Raw genomic sequence first — 21,491 nt, forward strand, 5'->3', positions numbered from 1 at the left:
GGAGAAGATCCAGAGGGGCTGCTCACACAGCAGCGTGGGGGTGACGATGCGAGAGTCCAAACTGGCTGCTCAAGCAGCAGCGTGGTGGTGCCTCCTCCATGCTGTGAAGCTAGGGTTCGCACCTTCCCGTCCGGTCTGTCTTCGACAGTAAACACTGAAAGCCTAGAAGGCCAAAGTCAATATTCTCCCCAAAAATATAAGACACGTGACTTCCTCCTCCAATAGACATCATTATTAGGGATGAGGAGGAAGCACAATGACTAAACTTTGGTTTCCTTCTACGATATAATTTACCATTATAATGATTTCCTTTTAAACCCTATGATGAACACTATTTACAACAACACAAAGACGAGACAAAACAGTACAACTGGTAACTAATGTAGGTTCCCTGTCCCCTGCCACCGGCCGCTAATTCACCTTCAGCAAAAACTGACAAAAGTCTATCCAATTAGACCAAGAAATTTGACTTACCTCACACAGGCTAATGAAAAACATCGCGCACTTTACGCAACCGACTTTAACAAAGTCCACAGTAGACGTACATTACTACTGAAAATAACTTCGAACTCAAACGACAATTCACACACGAATTTCGAAGCCGTTCGAACAAACATCTGGTCTCGGCCGAGACAGAAAAAAGAATGCCTATGAATTTCTCAGTCAGCAACCAGGTAAACGGTGAACCCTACAAATAGCGCGCAGCTTACCGTGAACGTCCCGTGCAATGCGTGCAAAGCGTGCAAGGCGCGAATCACTGAGCTAAGCCCAGCTACCGGTCTTCCCACCTTGACACAGGTACCTGTCAGCAACGCCCGACCAAGGAACCTTATAACTACATACAACTGTCCGCGACAATGCCCCCCAAGTTAAGCATAGACATCTGTCTACACGGCAAAAGATCCCTATTCAACGCATGCCCGACTGAGGTAGTCGGCTCCCACGTTGCGACTACCGGGAATCACCCGCACATGACAAAACAAGCAAACAAAAAGATATGCATTATTCCTGTAGCATGCACGTCAAAAATGTACAAAAACTGTGTTTCTTAGCCCCCGAAGGTGTAGATCTTAACAGTTATGCCTGTGTTCTTGAAGACTTCCTTGATCATCTCAAGGACGGCGCTCCAGTTCAGCTCGTCCAATCCACATCCGATCTGCGGCATGGCCAGGGAAGCGACATTGTTCTGCTTGCAGTGGTCCCTCATAGCTTCCATGGAGGACCGCAGCGTTTTGTAGGAGGGTTTGTGAAAGTAGCGTTTCTTGGTGATCATGTAGTAAACGTAGGAAGCACCTACCTGTAGTACAGCTACCTCTCCCACCTTCTTGTTTTGTGCTCTAAGTTGATCAACTTTTCCAAACGATTGCTTGAAGTGAACGGCAATGCCTTTTCCCATCTCAAGATCTTCACTGACGCAGTGGGCCATAGCATCATCAGGTTCACAGCTGAAAAGGTCGCCTCTGATCTCTGTTAGCTCAAACCCCACAACAGGTTGACCCTGTCGCCCTTGTCTGTCTCTGTACAACTTGAGAAGATTGGCGTGGTACAGCTTCTCACGCCCGTAGATCCGAATCCTGTAGTCTGACTCGCCCTTCTTCTCCAGAACGTCGAACGGTCCCTGCCAACACAACTGCAGCTTGTTCTTCTTCTGCGGCAGCAGCAACAAAACCTTGTCTCCAGGCTGGAACTGTCTTCGCACTGTCTTCCGGTTGAACACCTCCGCGTGTTTCTGTGCAGCAGCTGACAGATTCTGACGCGCCAGTTTGCAGGTTTCCTCAATCCGGTTCCTCAAGTCAACCACATACTCAGAAGTCGTGCGAACTTGTTCATCGACTTGCTCTTCCGTCCATAGGTTGCGAAGAACAGACATGGGTCCTCGCACTGTCCTGCCGTATAGAAGCTCAAAGGGAGAGAATCCCAGACTCTCCTGTGGAACTTCACGATAAGCGAAGAGGAGTGCAGGAATGTAGCGATCCCACTGCTTCGGTTTCTCTTGAGCAAGCTTGCGTAGCATGGTCTTGAGTGTTCCGTTGTACCGTTCCACCAATCCGTTTCCTTGCGCATGGTACGGAGTAGTCGCTAAACCCTTGATGGCCAGCAAACGCTCCACTTCTTTCATCACCTCGGACATGAACTGGGTACCACGGTCTGTCAAAATCTCTGAGGGAATTCCTACTCGAGTCCAGACTGCCCACATCGCTTCTGCAACCTTCACAGCCTCAATCGACTTCAATGGAATGGCTTCCGGGTACCGAGTAGCGTAGTCCACAAACACTAAGATGTACCGGTTACCAGACTCAGAAGCAGGGATGATGGGACCCACCAGATCGATCGCCACACGCTCGAACGGCGTATCGATGAGAGGCATCTTACCTAACGGTACCTTCTGTGGCTTATGAGAAACCTTCTGACACTGATCGCAAGACAACACAAAGCGACGTATGTCTGCGCACATACCTGGCCAAAAAAACTGCTGCCAAACTCGATCACGTGTCCTCTGGACACCCATGTGACCTCCCATAGGCGGTTCATGGGCCAACTTGATAACACCTAACCTCAACTGCTGGGGAACAACAACCTGAGTATAGACGCTACCACCACCGCGATACTCACGGTACAGAATCTTCTTCTTCCAAACAAACCCAACTTCACCGGAGTGACCAGACGTTCTGACGTCTCGGCGATCTGCCGCCTCACGACAACTCTTCAAAGTCGAATCATTCCGCTGAAGGTCATGCAACTGCTCAGGGGTGACTGTTTCTAGCCCTGGAGCAGCAACATGTAACAAAGTCGACTTCTTCCCTTCAGCGGCAGCCTGAGCACGAGTGACAACTGACACAACCTTGGACACAGCGTACACTGGAAGAACAATCGAGTCACCCAGCCGGGCGTGATTACCTACAATGAAATCAGCAACAGGTGTATCCATGACGATAGCCTCAACCTCACCAGTGTAGAAAGGACATTCAACCTGAACCTTAATCACTGGATAGCGCCTCTTGATGTCTTTCTCAGCCATAGAAACCTCAAGATCCTGTCCTGTGAACTGAGACCTGGAAACTAATGAACTCTTCACGACACAAACCTGAGATCCAGTATCACGCAACCCCTCCACTGCAACACCATCCACTACAACCAGGCATCTCGGGTCGTAGTCTTGCTGGCTACAGGGAGTACACAAAGTGGGTACACTGACGGGCGGTAAAGACTTCTCAGGACCACTATTCACCGCTCCCGTCGACTTGCTCTTCTTGGGGCAATCTCTAGCCAAATGTTTGGGGGACTCACAGATGAAACACTTCCTACCGGATGTACCAACTGAGTTATCTCCACTTTTCTGCTTTTCACCAACGCCAGCCTTTCCACCCTGATCACGATCATGCTGAAAAAACTTCTTACTGTCACGGTGTGCTTCAAAATGAATCTCAGCGGACTTAACTGCTTCGGCTAACGTCTGAGGTTTTTTCTCCTTAACGTACGCGGCCATGTCCGCGCTCAGGGTCTGCAAGAACTGTTCCAGCAAAACCAACTGTTTCAGTTCTGTGATCTCGGAAAGCTCATGCCACTTAGTCAAATTCTCTTCAATGCGAGCACCGAACTGTCTGAACGTTTCATGTTCTTTTCTCTTGCAGGTTCTGAGACGACGGCGGTAGGTTTCGGCTGTGAGCTGATAGCGGCCTAACAACGCGACCTTCAAACCGTCATAGTCGTCTGCGCTATCATCATCCAGAGTGTTGTACACTTCTACAGCCCTACCCGACAACCTAGTCGAGACCCTAGTTGCCCACGTATTTCTCTTCCACTTGTACAAGGTAGCAACTCTCTCAAACCTTTTCAACCAAGTAGCTATGTTTTCTTTGCTCTCATCAAACATCGGTATGGAAGGCCGAAAACCACGAAGGTCACTAGACCCTTCTTCACCTGAGGAATCTCCCTCATTATCAGCTCCATCCCTACTTCCTCTCTTCACCCTCTTACTTTCCGACTCTCTCTGCAGGAGTTGCATGCGAAGGTCATGCTCTTCTCTTTCCTGCCTTAGTTTTTCTTCCGCGGCTTTCTCATCAGTCTCCCGCTGAGCTTGAACATACTTAACTCGCTCATCAGTCTCTCGACGCGCTACTTCTAGCTTGTCCTGATAAGCTTTCCCTTCCAGTTCTAGCTTGTCCTGATAAGCTTTCCTTTCTAGTTCAAGTTTCTCCTTCTCTAGCTCTAGTCTAGCCTGTTCCGCATCTTCACGGGTCATTCGCTCGGCAATAAACTCAGGAATACTGGCAGATTTAACACCTAGCTCCTCAGCAAGTGAACGCCACCTAGCAATCCTATCCGAACTACTTTCCGTCCTAGACGCCATGATAGCACTATCATCAAGAACACGACCAGAACGAAGTTCCATAAACAAGAACCAACTAGCAAACGGTTAGCCAAAACATGAAAAATCAAAACAAGGCACAGCTGACCGGCAACAAGGACAGGCAACCCACAAGGTTACCAGACAACAACAAAAGCTAATTAACTACAGTACATCAGTGTCCAGTGTATGGGAAGTGTGGCCAACGACAAAAATGAAGTGAATTCCTTGAATTCAAAGAGGATTTATCCTGGCAAGCTCGCCATTGTCGCGTGCATGCTCGTTTGCATGTTTAGTTTTTCACACAAAAACTTTGGCCACACCACACAGCACTCACAGAACACCAATGTAAATAAATGAAAGTATTTAATAGTTCCCAGTTGGGTGAAATATGGGGGTGACGATGGATGGAACAATGGAAGGGTTAACACGACAACATGAGGATGAACATAATGAACATGAGAAAGTACACAACAGTCAAAATAATGTCAACAAACGACATACGAGACAATCAGGATAGTCAAACACAAAGCACGTACGTCACAAAGGCCCTCCTCATTCCATAAATGATATCTATCGTAAGAAAGTACTTATCTACACGTTCGACGAATTCAGGGGGGGGGGGTGCGCCCTCGGGTCGACACCTGCGTCTCTGTCGCGGGGGTGAGAGAATCAGCCCAGTTAAGAGCTGTCACACGGCACACACTCTGCAGCGACGGCGCCGGTTCGATGTTGCTGCCCAACAGCAGCGTGGTTGCGCCGCTGTGACGTTACAAGATAGCCGCTCAAAACAGCGTAATGAAGCCTCGGAGAAGATCCAGAGGGGCTGCTCACACAGCAGCGTGGGGGTGACGATGCGAGAGTCCAAACTGGCTGCTCAAGCAGCAGCGTGGTGGTGCCTCCTCCATGCTGTGAAGCTAGGGTTCGCACCTTCCCGTCCGGTCTGTCTTCGACAGTAAACACTGAAAGCCTAGAAGGCCAAAGTCAATATTCTCCCCAAAAATATAAGACACGTGACTTCCTCCTCCAATAGACATCATTATTAGGGATGAGGAGGAAGCACAATGACTAAACTTTGGTTTCCTTCTACGATATAATTTACCATTATAATGATTTCCTTTTAAACCCTATGATGAACACTATTTACAACAACACAAAGACGAGACAAAACAGTACAACTGGTAACTAATGTAGGTTCCCTGTCCCCTGCCACCGGCCGCTAATTCACCTTCAGCAAAAACTGACAAAAGTCTATCCAATTAGACCAAGAAATATGACTTACCTCACACAGGCTAATGAAAAACATCGCGCACTTTACGCAACCGACTTTAACAAAGTCCACAGTAGACGTACATTACTACTGAAAATAACTTCGAACTCAAACGACAATTCACACACGAATTTCGAAGCCGTTCGAACAAACATCTGGTCTCGGCCGAGACAGAAAAAAGAATGCCTATGAATTTCTCAGTCAGCAACCAGGTAAACGGTGAACCCTACAAATAGCGCGCAGCTTACCGTGAACGTCCCGTGCAATGCGTGCAAAGCGTGCAAGGCGCGAATCACTGAGCTAAGCCCAGCTACCGGTCTTCCCACCTTGACACAGGTACCTGTCAGCAACGCCCGACCAAGGAACCTTATAACTACATACAACTGTCCGCGACAAATGTGTATGCGCATGTGTATCACGTGCTAAAGTTTAAAATAGGTGTGCTACCTGTGTTCATGTCTCATGTGTCATGTGTGCGTACGTTGGTGGCGTGATGTGTCAAGACAGAATTCGACATGATTATTTGACTACTGTTGACCTAATGACTGTGTACTGAACACAGAGTGTTATACCTGTACAATGTACAAGTAGTTTTTACTGAAGACGTGATGACTGTGTACTGAACACAGAGTGTTATACCTGTACATATGTACGTGTAGTTTTTACTGTAGACGTGATCACTGAAAACAAAGTGCTGTACCTGTAAAGGTGTGTCGGGTGTAGTTTTACTGCAGACGTGATGACTGTGTACAGGTGTGTCATGTAGTTTGGACCATAGACATAATGACTCTGTACTAAAATTAACACAGAATGCCATACCTGTACAGGTGTGCCACGTGTGCGGCAAGTCGGTCAAGCAGCTGGAGATGCACCTGAAGCGGCACAGCGCCCCGCGGCGATTCCCCTGCCCCCACTGTCCCAAGACCTTCCTGTTCCGCAACTACCTAGAGGGACACCTGCTCTACCACAACGGCCAGCGCCCCTTCTGCTGTGAGGTGTGCGGCGCCCGCTACCGCGAGAAGACTCGCCTCAACGCACACATCCGCACACACACGGGGGACAAGCCTTTCAAGTGCACGCAGTGTGACGCGGCTTTCACCCGCCCGCGAGGCCTGCATGACCACATGCGCGTGCACACAGGTGAGAAGCCCTACGCCTGCCAGGTGTGCGGCAGACACTTCTCCAGCTCTGGTAACCTGGCCGCGCACCGCCGCAAGGTGCACAAGTTGGAGCCGCAGGTCCCAAACCGCCTGACCCGCAAACTCTTTGTCGAGCCCGGCCTGGAACCCGCAAGTTCTGAATCAACAATTATTTGAGAGGGAGGTTACTGTGTTATTTCAAGTGTTATTTGTCAGAGAACTATTTTTTTGTTAAGCTTGGTGACTTTCTGTTGGAAATGTGTGATGAAAATTGTTTGAAGTAGGTCAAAGAAAAATTCCTTCAGCAAATTTCATCAAGTAAAAAAATAGATTTCACAGCTAGGATTTATTTTGATAATTTTTTTAAAAAGAAAACATTAAGTAAGAAAAAATCGATAAGGAAGCCATGTCCCACCCCCGTGTCACCACCATGGCACGTAAAAGACCTCGGTCGTTCTGCCATAAGTACAGGTAGCTGAATACACCTAAACACGCAGACACCTAGGTAGCAAAACTCTGTTGCTGCTAGCTTTCCACTGGAAGGAAGCGACCCGAATTTCCCAGCGATTGGACAATAAAGTAATGAAAATGAAAAAAATAAAGAAAAATGAAAAAATAAAGAGGATGAAAGTCACACATTCACTTCAATGCTTGTTGTTCTGTCAGGTGCCAGGAGACTGGTTCTGGATAACTCTCACTTACTCTATTACACGTCGTATGCATTTAGAGCGCTTACCTCCCTTTGGTTATCAGATCATAAAAGAGAACAAGTAAGCAAGCAGCATGTACACTTCTGTTTGTTTGTTTGTTTGTTTGTTTGTTTGTTTGTTTGTTTGTTTGTTTGTTTGTTTGTTTGTTTGTTTGTTTGCTTAACGCCCAGCCGACCACGAAGGGCCATAATTATCAGGGCGGTGCTGCTTTGACATTTAACGTGCGCCACACACAAGACAGAAGTCGCAGCACAGGCTTCATGTCTCACCCAGTCACATTATTCTGACACCGGACCAACCAGTCCTAGCACTAACCCCATAATGCCAGACGCCAGGCGGAGCAGCCACTAGATTGCCAATTTTAAAGTCTTAGGTATGACCCGGCCGGGGTTCGAACTGAAGGAGACCGGCCATCTATCAGACATGGGATTCTTCCATAAATTTACGGAATTTCGTAAATTTGTAGGCTCCAGGGAACATTCTTGAGATTCGTGCAAATCCGCTGAGAAAATGTTGGGGTATATGTAGGTATAGACCCAAGCTCTATGATTAAGCTGAAATATGCATTTCAGGGCCATTTTTGTGTGTCTAAAACACTAAAAACCTTCAGCTTCTGGGGGCCGCTTTCTTTTTCCTTAATTATCACTTTTTCTGAATCCCATGTCTGATCTATGAGATGTGTTGTAACTGTGACGAACATACCTGGATTGATTGCTTAATTTGATGAGCGCTGTGGCATGGTGGTAAGACGTCTGCCTCTTAATCGGAAGTTTGAGGGTTCGATGAGACGTCTGCCTCTTAATCGGAAGTTCGAGGGTTCGAATCCCGGCCGTGGCCGCCTGGTGGGTTAAGTGTGGAGATTTTTCCGATCTCCCAGGTCAACTTATGTGCAGACCTGCTAGTGCATTACCCCCCCTTCGTGTGTACACGCAAGCACAAGACCAAGTGCGCACGGAAAAGATCCTGTAATCCATGTCAGAGTTCGGTGGGTTATAGAAACACGAAAATACCCAGCATGCTTCCTCCGAAAGCGGCGTATGGCTGCCTAAATGGCAGGGTTGAAACGGTCATACACGTAAAAATTCCACTCGTGCAAAAACACGAGTGTACGTGGGAGTTTCAGCCCACGAACGCAGAAGAAGAAGAAGATTGCTTAATTAGTTTTTTGATGTAAACAGACCTGGGAACCCATACGATTTTACCGTATTCTGTACGTCTGATTTTTTAAAGTACAATCAGTACGGTCGGTGGAAAATAAATACGCCAAGGAAAAATCCTAGAACACTTTTCTTCACAATAGCATCCCTGTCGATCATTCCTGTATATTTCAGGGATGGGACTTTCCCGCGAATCCGCGGACACAACTTACGAATTCCGCTGGAGTAATCTATTTTTCCGCGTCCCAATTCATCACAGTATCTATAACTTGTTGACTGAATGATATGGAGAGAAGTGAAGATGGAACAGAACACTGGAGGCTTGAGAGTTAAATTGTGCTGACTGAAAACTCCTGATAACTAATAGTCATGTTGAGCTTCAATGCATTGGGGCGTCACTTGGATCATACTATTGCCAGTATTGGATTATGGATACATGGTCCATTCCGTAAATATGCACCATTACAATGATACCATTGTTTTTTTTTGGGGGGGGGAGGGGGGGAGTGAGGAAAATGTCTTTTTTACCTGATACAAAGGAGTTGAAATTTAGTCTCAGAATGCACAAGATTGCACAGATTTTAATGTACCATTTAGAAATAATCGGGGGAGCATGCCCCCAAACCCCCTAGAAAAAAGCGATTTCCTCTTTTTTCATCACAAGAGAGTCCCACCCCTGATATTTATTGGGGCACTGTTTATCTTTAAAATTTGAGGATGTAAGTCGCTTGTTCATTTCAATGCTTGTTATTCTCTCAGGTGCTAGGAGATTGGTTCTGTATAACTCTCTTTTACTCCATTACACATGTCGTATGCATTGAGAGTACTTACTTCCCTTTGGTTATTTGATTTCTTAATACATGTAGCGCTCGACTGCCTCATTTGTTTAAGATTCTTACGGAATCTTTAAAATATAAAAAAGTATGGGTCAAACATATGACACACATAATCCGGACTGTGAAGTCCAAAGCGGGATCAGATTAAGATTAAAGTGTTTCGAGAGCCCAGCCTGGAACCCCTTTGTGAAGTTGTGAGAGTGTGTGTGTGTATGGGGGGGTTGTGTGTTTGATTAAAGTGTTTGTGAAGCCTTACCTGTAAATTAACCGCTTGTGATGGTGTGTGTGTGTGTGTGTGTGTGTGTGTGTGTGTGTGTGTGTGTGTGTGTGTGTGTGTGTGTGTGTGTGTGTGTGTGTGTGTGTGTGTGTGTGTGTGTGTGTGTGTGTGTGTGTTGATCGTTTCAGTGTAAGCGTACGTGCGTGTGTGTGTGGGAATGTTAGTGTGTATGTGGATTTATTTTAGTGTGTGTGTGTGTGTGTGTGTGTGTGTGTGTGTTTGCGCGTGTGTTTGTGTGTGCGTGCGCGTGTGTTTGTGTGCGTACGTAGAGTTGTAACTGTCGGGGAAGGGCTATGGATTTGGAGCACTTTGTTTCCAAATGATTTCCAGTTTATCTTTACTCCAAGAAGTTGTGTACGTGTTGTTTGTTCTCTGTTCAGTGAGCTTAATGTAGGTGTGCTAACACAGGGACAAAAAAACAACAACAACAAAACCAGGATCAATCAAAAATGATCCTTGTACATTGTTTTAGTGTAAGCGTACGTACGCTCGTTCGTGCGCGCGCGCGTGTGTGTGTGTGTGTGTGTGTGTGTGTGTGTGTGTGTGTGTGTGTGTGTGTGTGTGTGTGTGTGTGTCTGTGTGGAGTGGGTAGTGTGAGAGGGGGTGGGAATGTTCGCGTGTGTGCGCGCGTGTGTGTGTGTGTGTGTGTGTGTGTGTGTGTGTGTGTGTGTGTGTGTGAGTGTGTGCGTGCGTGCGTGCGTGCGTGCGTGCGTGTTTGCGTGCGTGCGTGTTTGTATGTGTCGAGTGATGGGGGAGGGGGGTAGTGTGTATGTGGATATGAGTGTGTGTGTGTGTGTGTGTGTGTTTTGGGGGAGGGGCTCGTAGGGGGAGAGGATAAGTGTGTCTGTTGATTTGTATGTGTGTTAAAGTGTATGCGTGTGTGTGGGGGGGAACTAGAGATTTGGGGTGGGTGGGGGAGTTGGCGCGTCTTTGGATCTGTGTGTGTGTGTGTGTGTGTGTGTGTGTGTGTTGATTGTTTTAGTGTAAGCGGACGTACGTGCGTGCGTGCGTTTGCGTGTGTGTGGGGTGTATTTAAGTGTATGCGCGTGTGATGTTTGTTTAATTGCGTGCGTGCGTGCGTGTTTTTGTCGGGTGATGGGGGAGGGTGGTTGTGTGTATGTGGATATGAGTGTGTGTGTGTGTGTGTTTTGGAGGAGGGGTTCGTTGGAGGTCAGGATAAGTGTGTCTGTGAATCTGTATGTGTGTTAAAGTGTATGCGTGCGTGTGTGGGGGAACTAGAGATTGGGGGGGGGGGGGGGGGAGTTCGGACACCGAAGAGAGTCTGCACACACAGTTGACTCTGAAGTAAATTTCCGCCGAACCTGGGATCCAGCGCGCTACCAACTGAGCTATATCCCCGCCCCTCTATGTGTGTGTATCTGTGGATCTGTTTTATTGTGTGTGTGTGTGTGTGTGTGTGTGTGTGTGTGTGTGTGTGTGTGTGTGTGTGTGTGTGTGTGTGTGTGTGTGTGTGTGTGTGTGTGTGTGTGTGTGTGTGTTTATGTGTTTATGTGTTTGCGCGTGTGTTTGTGTGCGCGTGCGCGTGTGTTTGTGTGCGTACGTAGAGTTATAACTGTCGGGGAAGGGCTATGGATTTGGAGCACTTTGTTTCCAAATGATTTCCAGTTTATCTTTACTCCAAGAAGTTGTGTACGTGTTGTTTGTTCTCTGTTCAGTGAGCTTAATGTAGGTGTGCTGACACAGGGACAAAAAAACAACAACAACAAAACCAGGATCAATCAAAAATGATCCTTGTATATTGTTTTAGTGTAAGCGTACGTACGCTCGTTCGTGCGTGTGTGTGTGTACGTGTATGTGTGCTTGTGTGTGTGTGTGTGTGTGTGTATGTGTGTGTGTGTGTGTATGTGTGTGTGTGTGTGTGTGTGTGTGTGTTTGTGTGTGTGTGTGTTTGTGTGTGTGTGTGTGTGTGTGTGTGTTTGTGTGTGTGTGTGTATGTGTATGTGTGTGTGTGTGTGTGTGTGTGTGTGTGTGAGTGATTGGAGTGGGAGGTGTGAGAGTGGGTGGAACTAGAGATTGGGGGGGGGGGAGTTGGCGCGTCTTTGGATCTGTGTGCTTGTGTGTGTGTGTGTGTGTAGGTGGTTTTACCGACAAATGGGGACGATTGTCACTGGAGAGCAGTCAAATGGGGACGCTTCCGACAAATGGGGACGTCCCCATTTGTCGGCCCGTGCGACCCCATTTGACTGGATTTGAGCAGATTGAGCGACCCCATTTGACTGCTTCCTAGCATCCCTGTGGACAAACGGACTGGATTTTCACACAGATTCATACACAGATTTTAGCTCTGCACTTTGTGGTCTGCTCAACTAAACCATGTGATTTTTATCATGTGACTTCAAATGACTTTACAGTAACTGCTTTCATCAGAATTCAGTTTCTATTCAAATGCAGTCAAACTTAAACATTTATTTGAATTAAAAAAAAACCGAAAGTTATTGCATTTAATATATTTTATTAAGAGTATTTTGAAAGAGTTCTGATTATTTGATCACGGTTTTTTGTTTGTTTGTATTTTGACCTCCATAATGTAACATCTTACAAGTAAGTGTAGTTGGACCTGTCTTTAACGACAGTTTGAAACGAGTTGTTATCGCAATTAAAGAAAGCCGCCGTTGGCTACTCGGGTGGTGTCTTATCGCTTTCAAGAGTATGTCAAGAGCTGTGTATGGGGTGCGCTCAAGCGCAGAAGACAACGTGATTGCATTCGGCTAACTCAGAGCCGTCCCGCCCGCCTGGTACGTTTAGCAGTCGGTATAACGAGATGGTAGTGTATGAATTTTATTTATTGGTGATGTAGAGATAGTACAATGTCATTAAAAAAAAAATTCAAAACAAACATGAGTTTAAAGGTTGTGAAAGACAGGTTGTGAACGTTAGTTTGACCGAAACTGGCAGCCGCAAACACATAATAACAAACAATCAATATTATGATAGATTCTGGATAAATAATGAATTAGAATGTGCATCTTGTAGGTGATTGTGCTTTTAATAATTTTCAGATTTGTTTTCCCTGTTAATGCTGATGCCACAGTACTAGTTGTTGGTGATTTTTATAGGGAGAAAATGGTTTTGTTTTAAAATGTTCATTATGTACATTGCTTTGTAATTTTGTTAACACATTAATTTTGTGAAACGCCCAGAACCATGTCAGGATTTGCAATACATAAAAAAAACCTTTATTATTGTTTTATTTTTTTTTATGATTACTATTACCATTATCAGTATATAAGAGGGACCACGCTTATACCGAAACTGCAATTTAAACAAAAGTAATGTTGAAGAAATCAAAAATACATCGAACACATTTCACGCTTTGATTTAACTTCTGTTTCCAGTTCGTCACAGACACAGCCCCAGTGCGAAGGCCTGTCTTGAAGCAGAAACGCTTTTGGTGTTCTAGTCGCTTCACACTTTAAGTCAAGTGTCATTCAGTCCGTCTCTCACAATATCACACCTATCCGCGAAAATAGGCAATAGGCCACGATGGGCCATGTCAGGGAACAGAAGTAGCTCGCTGACTGTCTGATTTTTGTCCCGAGATTTTATTACCTCTCTGGGCCATAAGATGTGGACTACCTTGGGATGGGACAATAAAGTAATGAGAGAGAAAAATCTAATATATTCCTTGACTTTGGGGTAGCGCGACTCTGTTGCAGCTAACTTTCATGTGGGAGAAATAGGCCCTGTCGGAGAACAGAAGTAGCTCGCTGAGTGTCTGATTTTTTCCGAGCTTTTATTACCTCTCTGGGCCATACGATGTCTGTGGACTACCTTGTGGTTTGTTTGTTGTTTGTTACGTGTAAGGATTACCCACATGACAAGCAAACAATACATAATTCGTTTGATCTTATCGAGGTTATCGTTCCGAATAAGTTGTTGTATATACTGTAAACAGGAGTGTTCCACTTTTAAACACATTTTTAAAACACCTGTTGTGAACACTGAATGAATTACTCTTTTACAAAAATAACACATGAATAACACACACTAAATAATGTTTACCATTTGTGCTACTTTTACCAGTTGAATTAAACAAACTTCACCAACAAATTATTGCGACAAATTACGCACCCGATTTAAGGCATTAATTCCCATGTCATTTTGTTCAATTTGTCTATGCTACTACCCGTAGTACATGTAGTATGTAGTCAAAATAGTCGGAAAGTTTCAAAGCAAACTAACAAGTCCTTGCTGACATACAGCGCTTTTTCGCATAATGCCCCTCGTAATTAACGCAAAACTCCCGTTTTTGACCGCACATACGATCGACACCTGCATCAGAAGGAATAGCATAGAACACAAAATATGCGAGCGTGTGAATCCGTGATTTGTAAAAATGTAAAACAATCGTCCCGCGATTTACAAATCACGTAAATGCGCCGGATATTTTCTTGTCATCTCCAAAGTCAAGGGATCTATTAAATGTTTTCAATAAGGAATCAGAAAGGCCATATACATTCCACTCCGCGCATATCTATTAAAATCCTTCGGCAACAAATTATTGCGACAAATTACGCACCCAAATTAAGGCATTAATTCCTATGTCATTTCGTTCAATTTGTCTATGTACTACCCGTAGTAGCTTACATGTAGTATGTAGGCAAAATATTCGGAAAGTTTCAAAGCAAACTAACAAGTCCTTGCTGACATACAGCGCTTTTTGGCATAATGCCCTTAGTAATTGACGCAAAAACTCCTGTTTTTGATCGTAAATGCGATCGACACCTGCATCAGAAGGAATCCCGTCGCGATATAACCTTCGTGGTTGAAAACGACGTTAAACACCAAATAAAGAAAGAATCAGAAGGAATAGCATAGAAGACGTAATATGCGAGCGTGTTAACCCGTGATTCGTAAAAATGTAAAACAATCGCCCCGCGATTTACAAATCACGTAAATACGCCCGATATTTTCTTGTCATCTCCAAATTAAGTCAAGGGATCTATTAAATGTTTTGGTTCTTATTTCATTACTTTTTTGTCCCATCGCTGGGATATTCGGGTCAATTCCCCCCAATGGAAAGCTAGCAGGAACAAAGTCGCGCTTCCCCAAAATCAGGGGATCTATCAGATGTTTTTTCTTCTTTACTTTATTGTCTATTCGCTGGGAAATTCGGGGCGTTTCCTCCCTGTGGAAAGCTAGCAGCAACAGAGACACGCTACCTCAAAGTCAAGGGATATATTAGATTTTTTTCTCTCATTACTTTATTGTCCCATCGCTGGGAAATTCGGGCGCTTCCTCGCAGAGAAAAGCTAGCAGCAACAAAGTCGCGATACCCCGAAGTCAAGGGATCTATAAGATTTTTTTGTCATTAATGTATTTTCCCGTCGCTGGGAAATTCGGGTCGCATTCTCCCAGAAGAAAGCTAGTAGCAACAGAGTTGCGCTACCCCAAAGTCAAGGGATCAATTAGATTTATTTAATTCTTTTCATTATTTTATTGTCCCATCGCTCAAAAATTCGGATTTGTTTTCTTTATGCTAAAAATCGTAATATTTTATCTATTGAGTCCAAACCACCCCCACCACTCAGCGTGGACGGCTTCACTGTGTCACAATGTGGATGCAAAGAAAGACAAAAAGATCTACTGAAAGTGCACACGCCGACGACGAGCAATATCTAGTAAAACTGCAGACGAGTCACCTGCAGACTCAGCCGTGTGTGTATGTGTGTGTGTGTGTGTAATCCAGCAGCGTGCTTACAACAACAACAACAACAAACACAAAAAACACCTCATAAAAAATGTTTTAAAAAAACCCACAATAAATACCGGTTAAGCGATATGAAACAAATCAGTCAATCTGTCGCTCGAAACAAAAATATCAACACTAAAAACCAGCCATATATGACGTCATGTGAGTAGTTTTGACAGCATCGCTGATCACCTACCTTAATTCTGTTTTCACATATTAATGTTTAAAACAAACATAAACTTTGAAAATAATTCTCTGAGAATGTTAGGACAGTTCCACTCATCTTGAACTCAGGTCAAAAGGAGTTCAGGTCATTCTCTCCCTGACATGATGCCTTGAGATTCCTTGTCTGGCAAGGAAACCGATTTTTGTGTGTGTGTGTGCATATTTAGAGCTTTTTGTAATGTATTATTGATATAAGCAGATTCGCGATCGTCGATAATGATTTTTCATGGTGTTTTGTAATTTTTAAATTACGAAGGAATTGAAATGTAAGACAGTTTCAAGCGAGCTATTTTTCGCGGCTGTATTTACTGTGCAAACAATTCTAAATATGGCAAAAGTGTCACGTGATAATCAACCGTTTGGTTTCGGCGCTCACTGGAGCAGACGATTTTTTCTGTAACCAGTTGACAGAGATGAAACCATATATTACGGTCTCCTTCCGGCAGCAGTCCCAAAATTTCGACTTGTTTTGACCTTAGAACGATCTCTTTATCATAACTGTGAAGAACAGAACGGAGATCACTGTCGAAATCGGCCAATCTGCAATCATTTTCGTCTCGCGAACACTGATCTCAAATTTAGATCAGCGCTCGCGAAAAACATATGGGAGATAACTCTGTATTCTTTTTTTATATAGATTCGCATAGGACTGTAGCGTCCGGTCAGAGAGACAACTGGCAATAGCCGTGGAGCGATGCTTATCAGAATGAGTTCCACTGAGTCCACCATAATCAAATAATAGTGCCGAAAAATTAAAGCTTCTTTTTTAATACAATAACAGGATAGATTGTTCCCAAAAAAACTACAGAAAATTGGCCATTTTGACCTCCATAATGTAACATCTTAAAAGTAAGTGTAGTTGGACCTGTCTTTAACGACAGTTTGAAACTGTCTACCCGAGTTGTTATCGCAATTAAAGAAAGCCGCCGTTGGCTACTCGGGTGGTGTCTTATCGCTTTCAAGAGTATGTCAAGAGTATGTCAAGAGGTGTGTATGGGGTGCACTCAAGCGCAGAAGACAACGTGATTGCATTCGGCTAACTCAGAGCCGTCCCGTCCGCCTGATACGTTTAGCAGTCGGTATAGCGAGATGGTAGTGTATGAATTTTATTTATTGGTGATGTAGAGATAGTACAATGTAATTAAAAAAATAAATTTAAAACAAACATGATTTTAAAGGTTGTGAAAGACAGGTTGTGAACGTTAGTTTGGGCCGAAACTGGCAGCCGCAGTCCGTTTAGACATGTGATCGCAGTTGACAAGTAAGCAATATCATAAAACATGTCGCGTAGACGAAATTAATATATTCAGTCAACCCTTCGAACTCACATTATGAAAGACAATACGAAGACAAAACTCAATACCTGTGTCGATTTCATACCTGACGGCGACCGCTGTCGCGTTCACGCCACAGAAAGCCAGTATAGCGCAGTAGTGTAAAGCGCTTCTTATGAAATTGTGCTTTTTCTATTATATATTTTTTTTCGAGCTTGTTTTAATCCAAACAGGACATTAAACGTTGTATGTATTTTTGACCAAAATAGGACATTTTACACAGATCGAAACAGTCAGTGTTCCTCCGAGACCGCGCTAGCGGTCGAGGTGAACGACTGTCGAGATATGTGTAAATTGTCATAATTTGGTAAAAAATACAAATAAAATTTATGTATCTGGGTAGAATTTCTTGTAGTTTTTATGATTGAACGCACACAAACATGCACTATTTTGTAGTCTCGGCTGGCCGCCTAAACAGACGTTTTGTCGGCCTCTGACGTCACATAGCTCAAAGAAGGGAAATCCAGTGTTCAATCGATACACATAGATTTGTTTATGGAATCAGAAAATGATCAAGAATAAGATTACATCCTTTTGGATCGATTCATCAAATTTTATTTTTAAATACAATTTTCTGACTTTTAATGGCCAAACTCAAAAAATAATTTGCAAGCTTTAATCCTGAAATGCAATCCTGTTGTCCGGATTTTGACGAAAGTTACTTTTACAGAATTTTAATCAAATGAATCCAAAAATGAGGGTGTGACAGTGCCACCAAAACTTGTACAAAATGCCAGATATTACGTCATCAAAGAAACGTATCCTCCAGTAGTCCAGTAGTTTTCTCTGAATGGCTCTACACATACATACACACAGACCCACATACCCACAGACAGACACACGTACTACGTAGGCCCTACACCACAACCCTAGTCACGATTCCCCATCTAAGTTAAAACATTTAGTCAAAACTTTACAATATGTTTAAAAATATATATATATATTTCGTATGGTCGTTATAGACAAAGTGGTGGACAAGCTTTCATTGGACAAGTTTGATTGCACGATCGGACCAAAGATTCAAACACATATGACACCGATTGGCTTCAAGGGAGCCCGGGTCGCTCAGGTTGTGGACTTGTGATCCTAGGGTCGCGGGTTCGAATCTCGGCCGGGGCCCAGATATGTCATAATGATATACTACAACAACAAAAGTTCATGGAAAGATAGAAACGCTTACTTGCGTTGCAACTTTCAAAACATTTAAGAGTAATTCGCAGTCGGCTGCAGGTCGAACATCATGGAAAATTACATATGAAAATCCGGACGAGGAAGTAAACTTTACCAAAACATTATTGCGAGAAATGTCGCGACAAAACTGCCGGTTGTTGTTATTTTTCTACCTCAAATGCACTCGACATCTGCATGAGTAGGAATAGCATAGAACACAAAATACGCATGCTAACTTAACAAGACAACATGTTCTAGGTAGATAATGTTTGACTTTCTTCTCTCATGTAAAAGTTGTATATCATCTATATTGTTGTATCATAACAGAATTCAGACGTTCAAACGATTTCTGAAACAGACGTGTGCTGCCTGCTACATATATCATTAAACGAATCAAGCCAGTGATGTTGAGAAGAAAAAATATCGACAACCACCTATACCACAACGACAACAAGCGATAATTTTGCGCACAAAACAAATTTTTTTTTCGGGAAATAGAAGTCAAGTAAGCTGATCAACTGAAAGAAGAATGAATCTGAATGCACATATTTTTCCTTCTTTACCCCTGTCTCCACCCCCTGACCTTGGTTCGGCGCGTCGTTAACAGATACTATGATTTGACGCGATCATTACCTCACAGACGACACGACTCGCCGCGTCTACCTCTCCCTGTGTGCTTCTGTAGCGGCATGTATAGGATGAAAAATATTAATTAATTTATTTTTGTTGTTGAGCAACGGTTTTTACGAACACATAGTGTTAAATAAAACCTTGAAAGAAAAATGATTGTTGTGTATGCATGAACCGCGCACAAGTTCTATCACGCCTCTTCTGAGCGGCTCCCGTTCCACCAAGGGCAAACATTTTTTCTGCCAACGATTTATTGCATGAAGAAATCAAGTTGACACCTTCTTCGAGCTTCGTGGTCCGCCAGTAAAGTAGCGCACATACTAAATACATTCATCCATTGACCCAAATGGTCATGTGATAAACCCAACGCTCCGCCCACTCCACTCAAAACACTTGACCGCCGCGTCAATGAGATCTTCGCTGGTGTTCATTGGATGGTCTGTTTTGTTACAGGCCGAACGCTGCTCGTCTTACAGAAGGCTCATAAGACTGATAAACAGTTTGCCGCGTAAAAGCCATACCACGTTGAAATCAGCGGTTCTCTTCTAAAAGCGTGATTGACATTGTCAGTTAGTCAAGCAAACGAATGCACGCGTTCACGCATGCACACACATTAATATACGTTTGTTCTGCGAATTGTTTGCTTGTTTCTCTATGATTTGTTAATGCGTGCGCGTGTTTGTATGTGTGTTTATCACCAGTCGACATAATTACTGAAATACTCAATTCTTTGGACGCAACAGCACTCTGCACTTTCAAGCATGTACTACATGTACTGTTTTTGTACATGGGGTTAACACACGTTGTTTTGCATAGAAATCTTAATTCGTTAAGCGGGGAATACTTTAAAAAACAAAACCCACATGTTTTAACGATTCACGTAATGTTGCTTAGCTAACACAACAATTCGCCAAGAAAAATGTACTTAGCATACCCATTCCTAAAACGAGTATAAAGGATCTTAGTTGGAAAAAAAAGAGAAGTTTTGTTTTTGTTTTTTAAGTAAGTCGCCCAAGCGCTCTATCAACTTGGCTAAAAACAAATCTTTGGAAAAAAAACACAACTAACTACACACACACACACACACACACACACACACACACACACACACACACGAAAAAAGAAAAGAAAAGAGAAACACACACTGATGTGACATGATATAACTGAGTTTGTTGAAAACTGACGAAAAAGTACAAGACCGGAAAATCGCAAATGATTACGCATAAACTTTTACAATTTTTTAGAAGCGCTCCGAACAGACACAATCACACACTCACATGCAACTTGGAAAAGCACTTCACTGGACAGTTCGGGTTGCAATTTTGGTTATTGTAATTATGTAACCACACACGTACCATCTGAACATCAGTGTCTAAGTGTTCAGTTATTCACACGGGTTTCATCTGCTTGGGTAATGGATTACGACTAAATAGCACTGAAAAAATTAATTTAAAGAATCGAGAATCAAACGCAGAAGAGATTATCGCCAGAAGGTGAAATCCTGTTTGTATGAAAAGAAATAATCGGCAACGGTAACGGAGCATTTTACAGTTAATTATTTCAGATGTTTCCAAATTACATCACAGCGAATGTCTCTTGGACTTCGAAAGGTGGATGTCGCCGGGGAAAAATCACTAAAACGGCTTATTTATTTCTTTATCTGTAAATGAAGTCCTTCCAATACGTATCAATGATTCGGATCACCATCTCAGGTTTGCCTAGGAAGGCGTAATCAATATTTTCAATTTTACGCCGGCAATAAATGTTTACTTTGCGCGTAAAACATATATTAAGAGCGTACAATTCATCAACAGTAATTAAAACAAACAAAAAATCAACAAACTAACTTACAAACAAGCAAAGGGACACGAGAAGAAAAACAAGTCACGTAAGGCGAAAATACAACATTTAGTCAAGTAGCTGTCGAACTCACAGAATGAAACTGAACGCAATGCAACGCAGCAAGACCGTATACTCGTAGCATCGCCAGCCACCGCTCACGGCAAAGGCAGTGAAATTGACAAGAAGAGCGGGGTAGTAGTTGCGCTGAGAAGGATAGCACGCTTTTCTGTACCTCTCTTCGTTTTAACTTTCTGAGCGTGTTTTTAATCCAAACATATCATATCTATATGTTTTTGGAATCAGGAACCGACAAGGAATAAGATGAAAGTGTTTTTAAATTGATTTCGACAATTTAATTTTGATAATAATATTTATATATTTAATCTTCAGAGCTTGTATTTAATCCAAATATAACATATTTATATGTTTTTGGAATCAGAACATGATGGAAAATAAGATGAACGTAAATTTGGATCGTTTTATAAAAAAAATATTTTTTTTACAATTTTCAGATTTTTAATGACCAAAGTCATTAATTAATTTTTAAGCCACCAAGCTGAAATGCAATACCAAAGTCCGAGCTTCGTCGAAGATTACTTGACCAAAATTTCAACCAATTTGGTTGAAAACTGAGGGCGTGACAGTGACGCCTCAAATTTCACGAAAAGCCGGATATGACGTCATCAAAGACATTTATCAAAAAATGAACAAAACGTCCGGGGATATCATACTCAGGAACTCTCATGTCAAATTTCATAAAGATCGGTCCAGTAGTTTGGTCTGAATCGCTCTACACACACACACGCACATACAGACACACACACACACACATACACCACG

General features: G+C 43.4%; 2 protein-coding genes across 2 annotated transcripts; one reads left to right on the forward strand and one right to left on the reverse strand.

Annotated features, from left to right (window-relative positions):
* Positions 1 to 1,048: 1,048 nt before the first annotated feature.
* On the reverse strand, positions 1,049 to 6,009 carry LOC138954210 (uncharacterized). Its single transcript, XM_070326106.1, has one exon. It carries the CDS (start codon positions 4,391 to 4,393, stop codon positions 1,049 to 1,051), a length of 3,345 nt encoding a protein of 1,114 aa, XP_070182207.1. The 5' UTR covers positions 4,394 to 6,009.
* LOC138954211 (gastrula zinc finger protein XlCGF17.1-like) lies at positions 4,740 to 6,907 on the forward strand (the record flags this gene model as incomplete). Its single annotated transcript, XM_070326107.1, has 2 exons — positions 4,740 to 4,745; positions 6,446 to 6,907. Coding segments are annotated over exons 1-2 (468 nt in total), but the record flags the coding sequence as incomplete, so codon positions are not given.
* Between the last annotated feature and the right edge of the window lie 14,584 nt (positions 6,908 to 21,491).

Source organism: Littorina saxatilis, unplaced genomic scaffold (genome assembly GCF_037325665.1).
Source record: "Littorina saxatilis isolate snail1 unplaced genomic scaffold, US_GU_Lsax_2.0 scaffold_556, whole genome shotgun sequence".
Lineage (NCBI taxonomy): Eukaryota > Metazoa > Mollusca > Gastropoda > Littorinimorpha > Littorinidae > Littorina > Littorina saxatilis.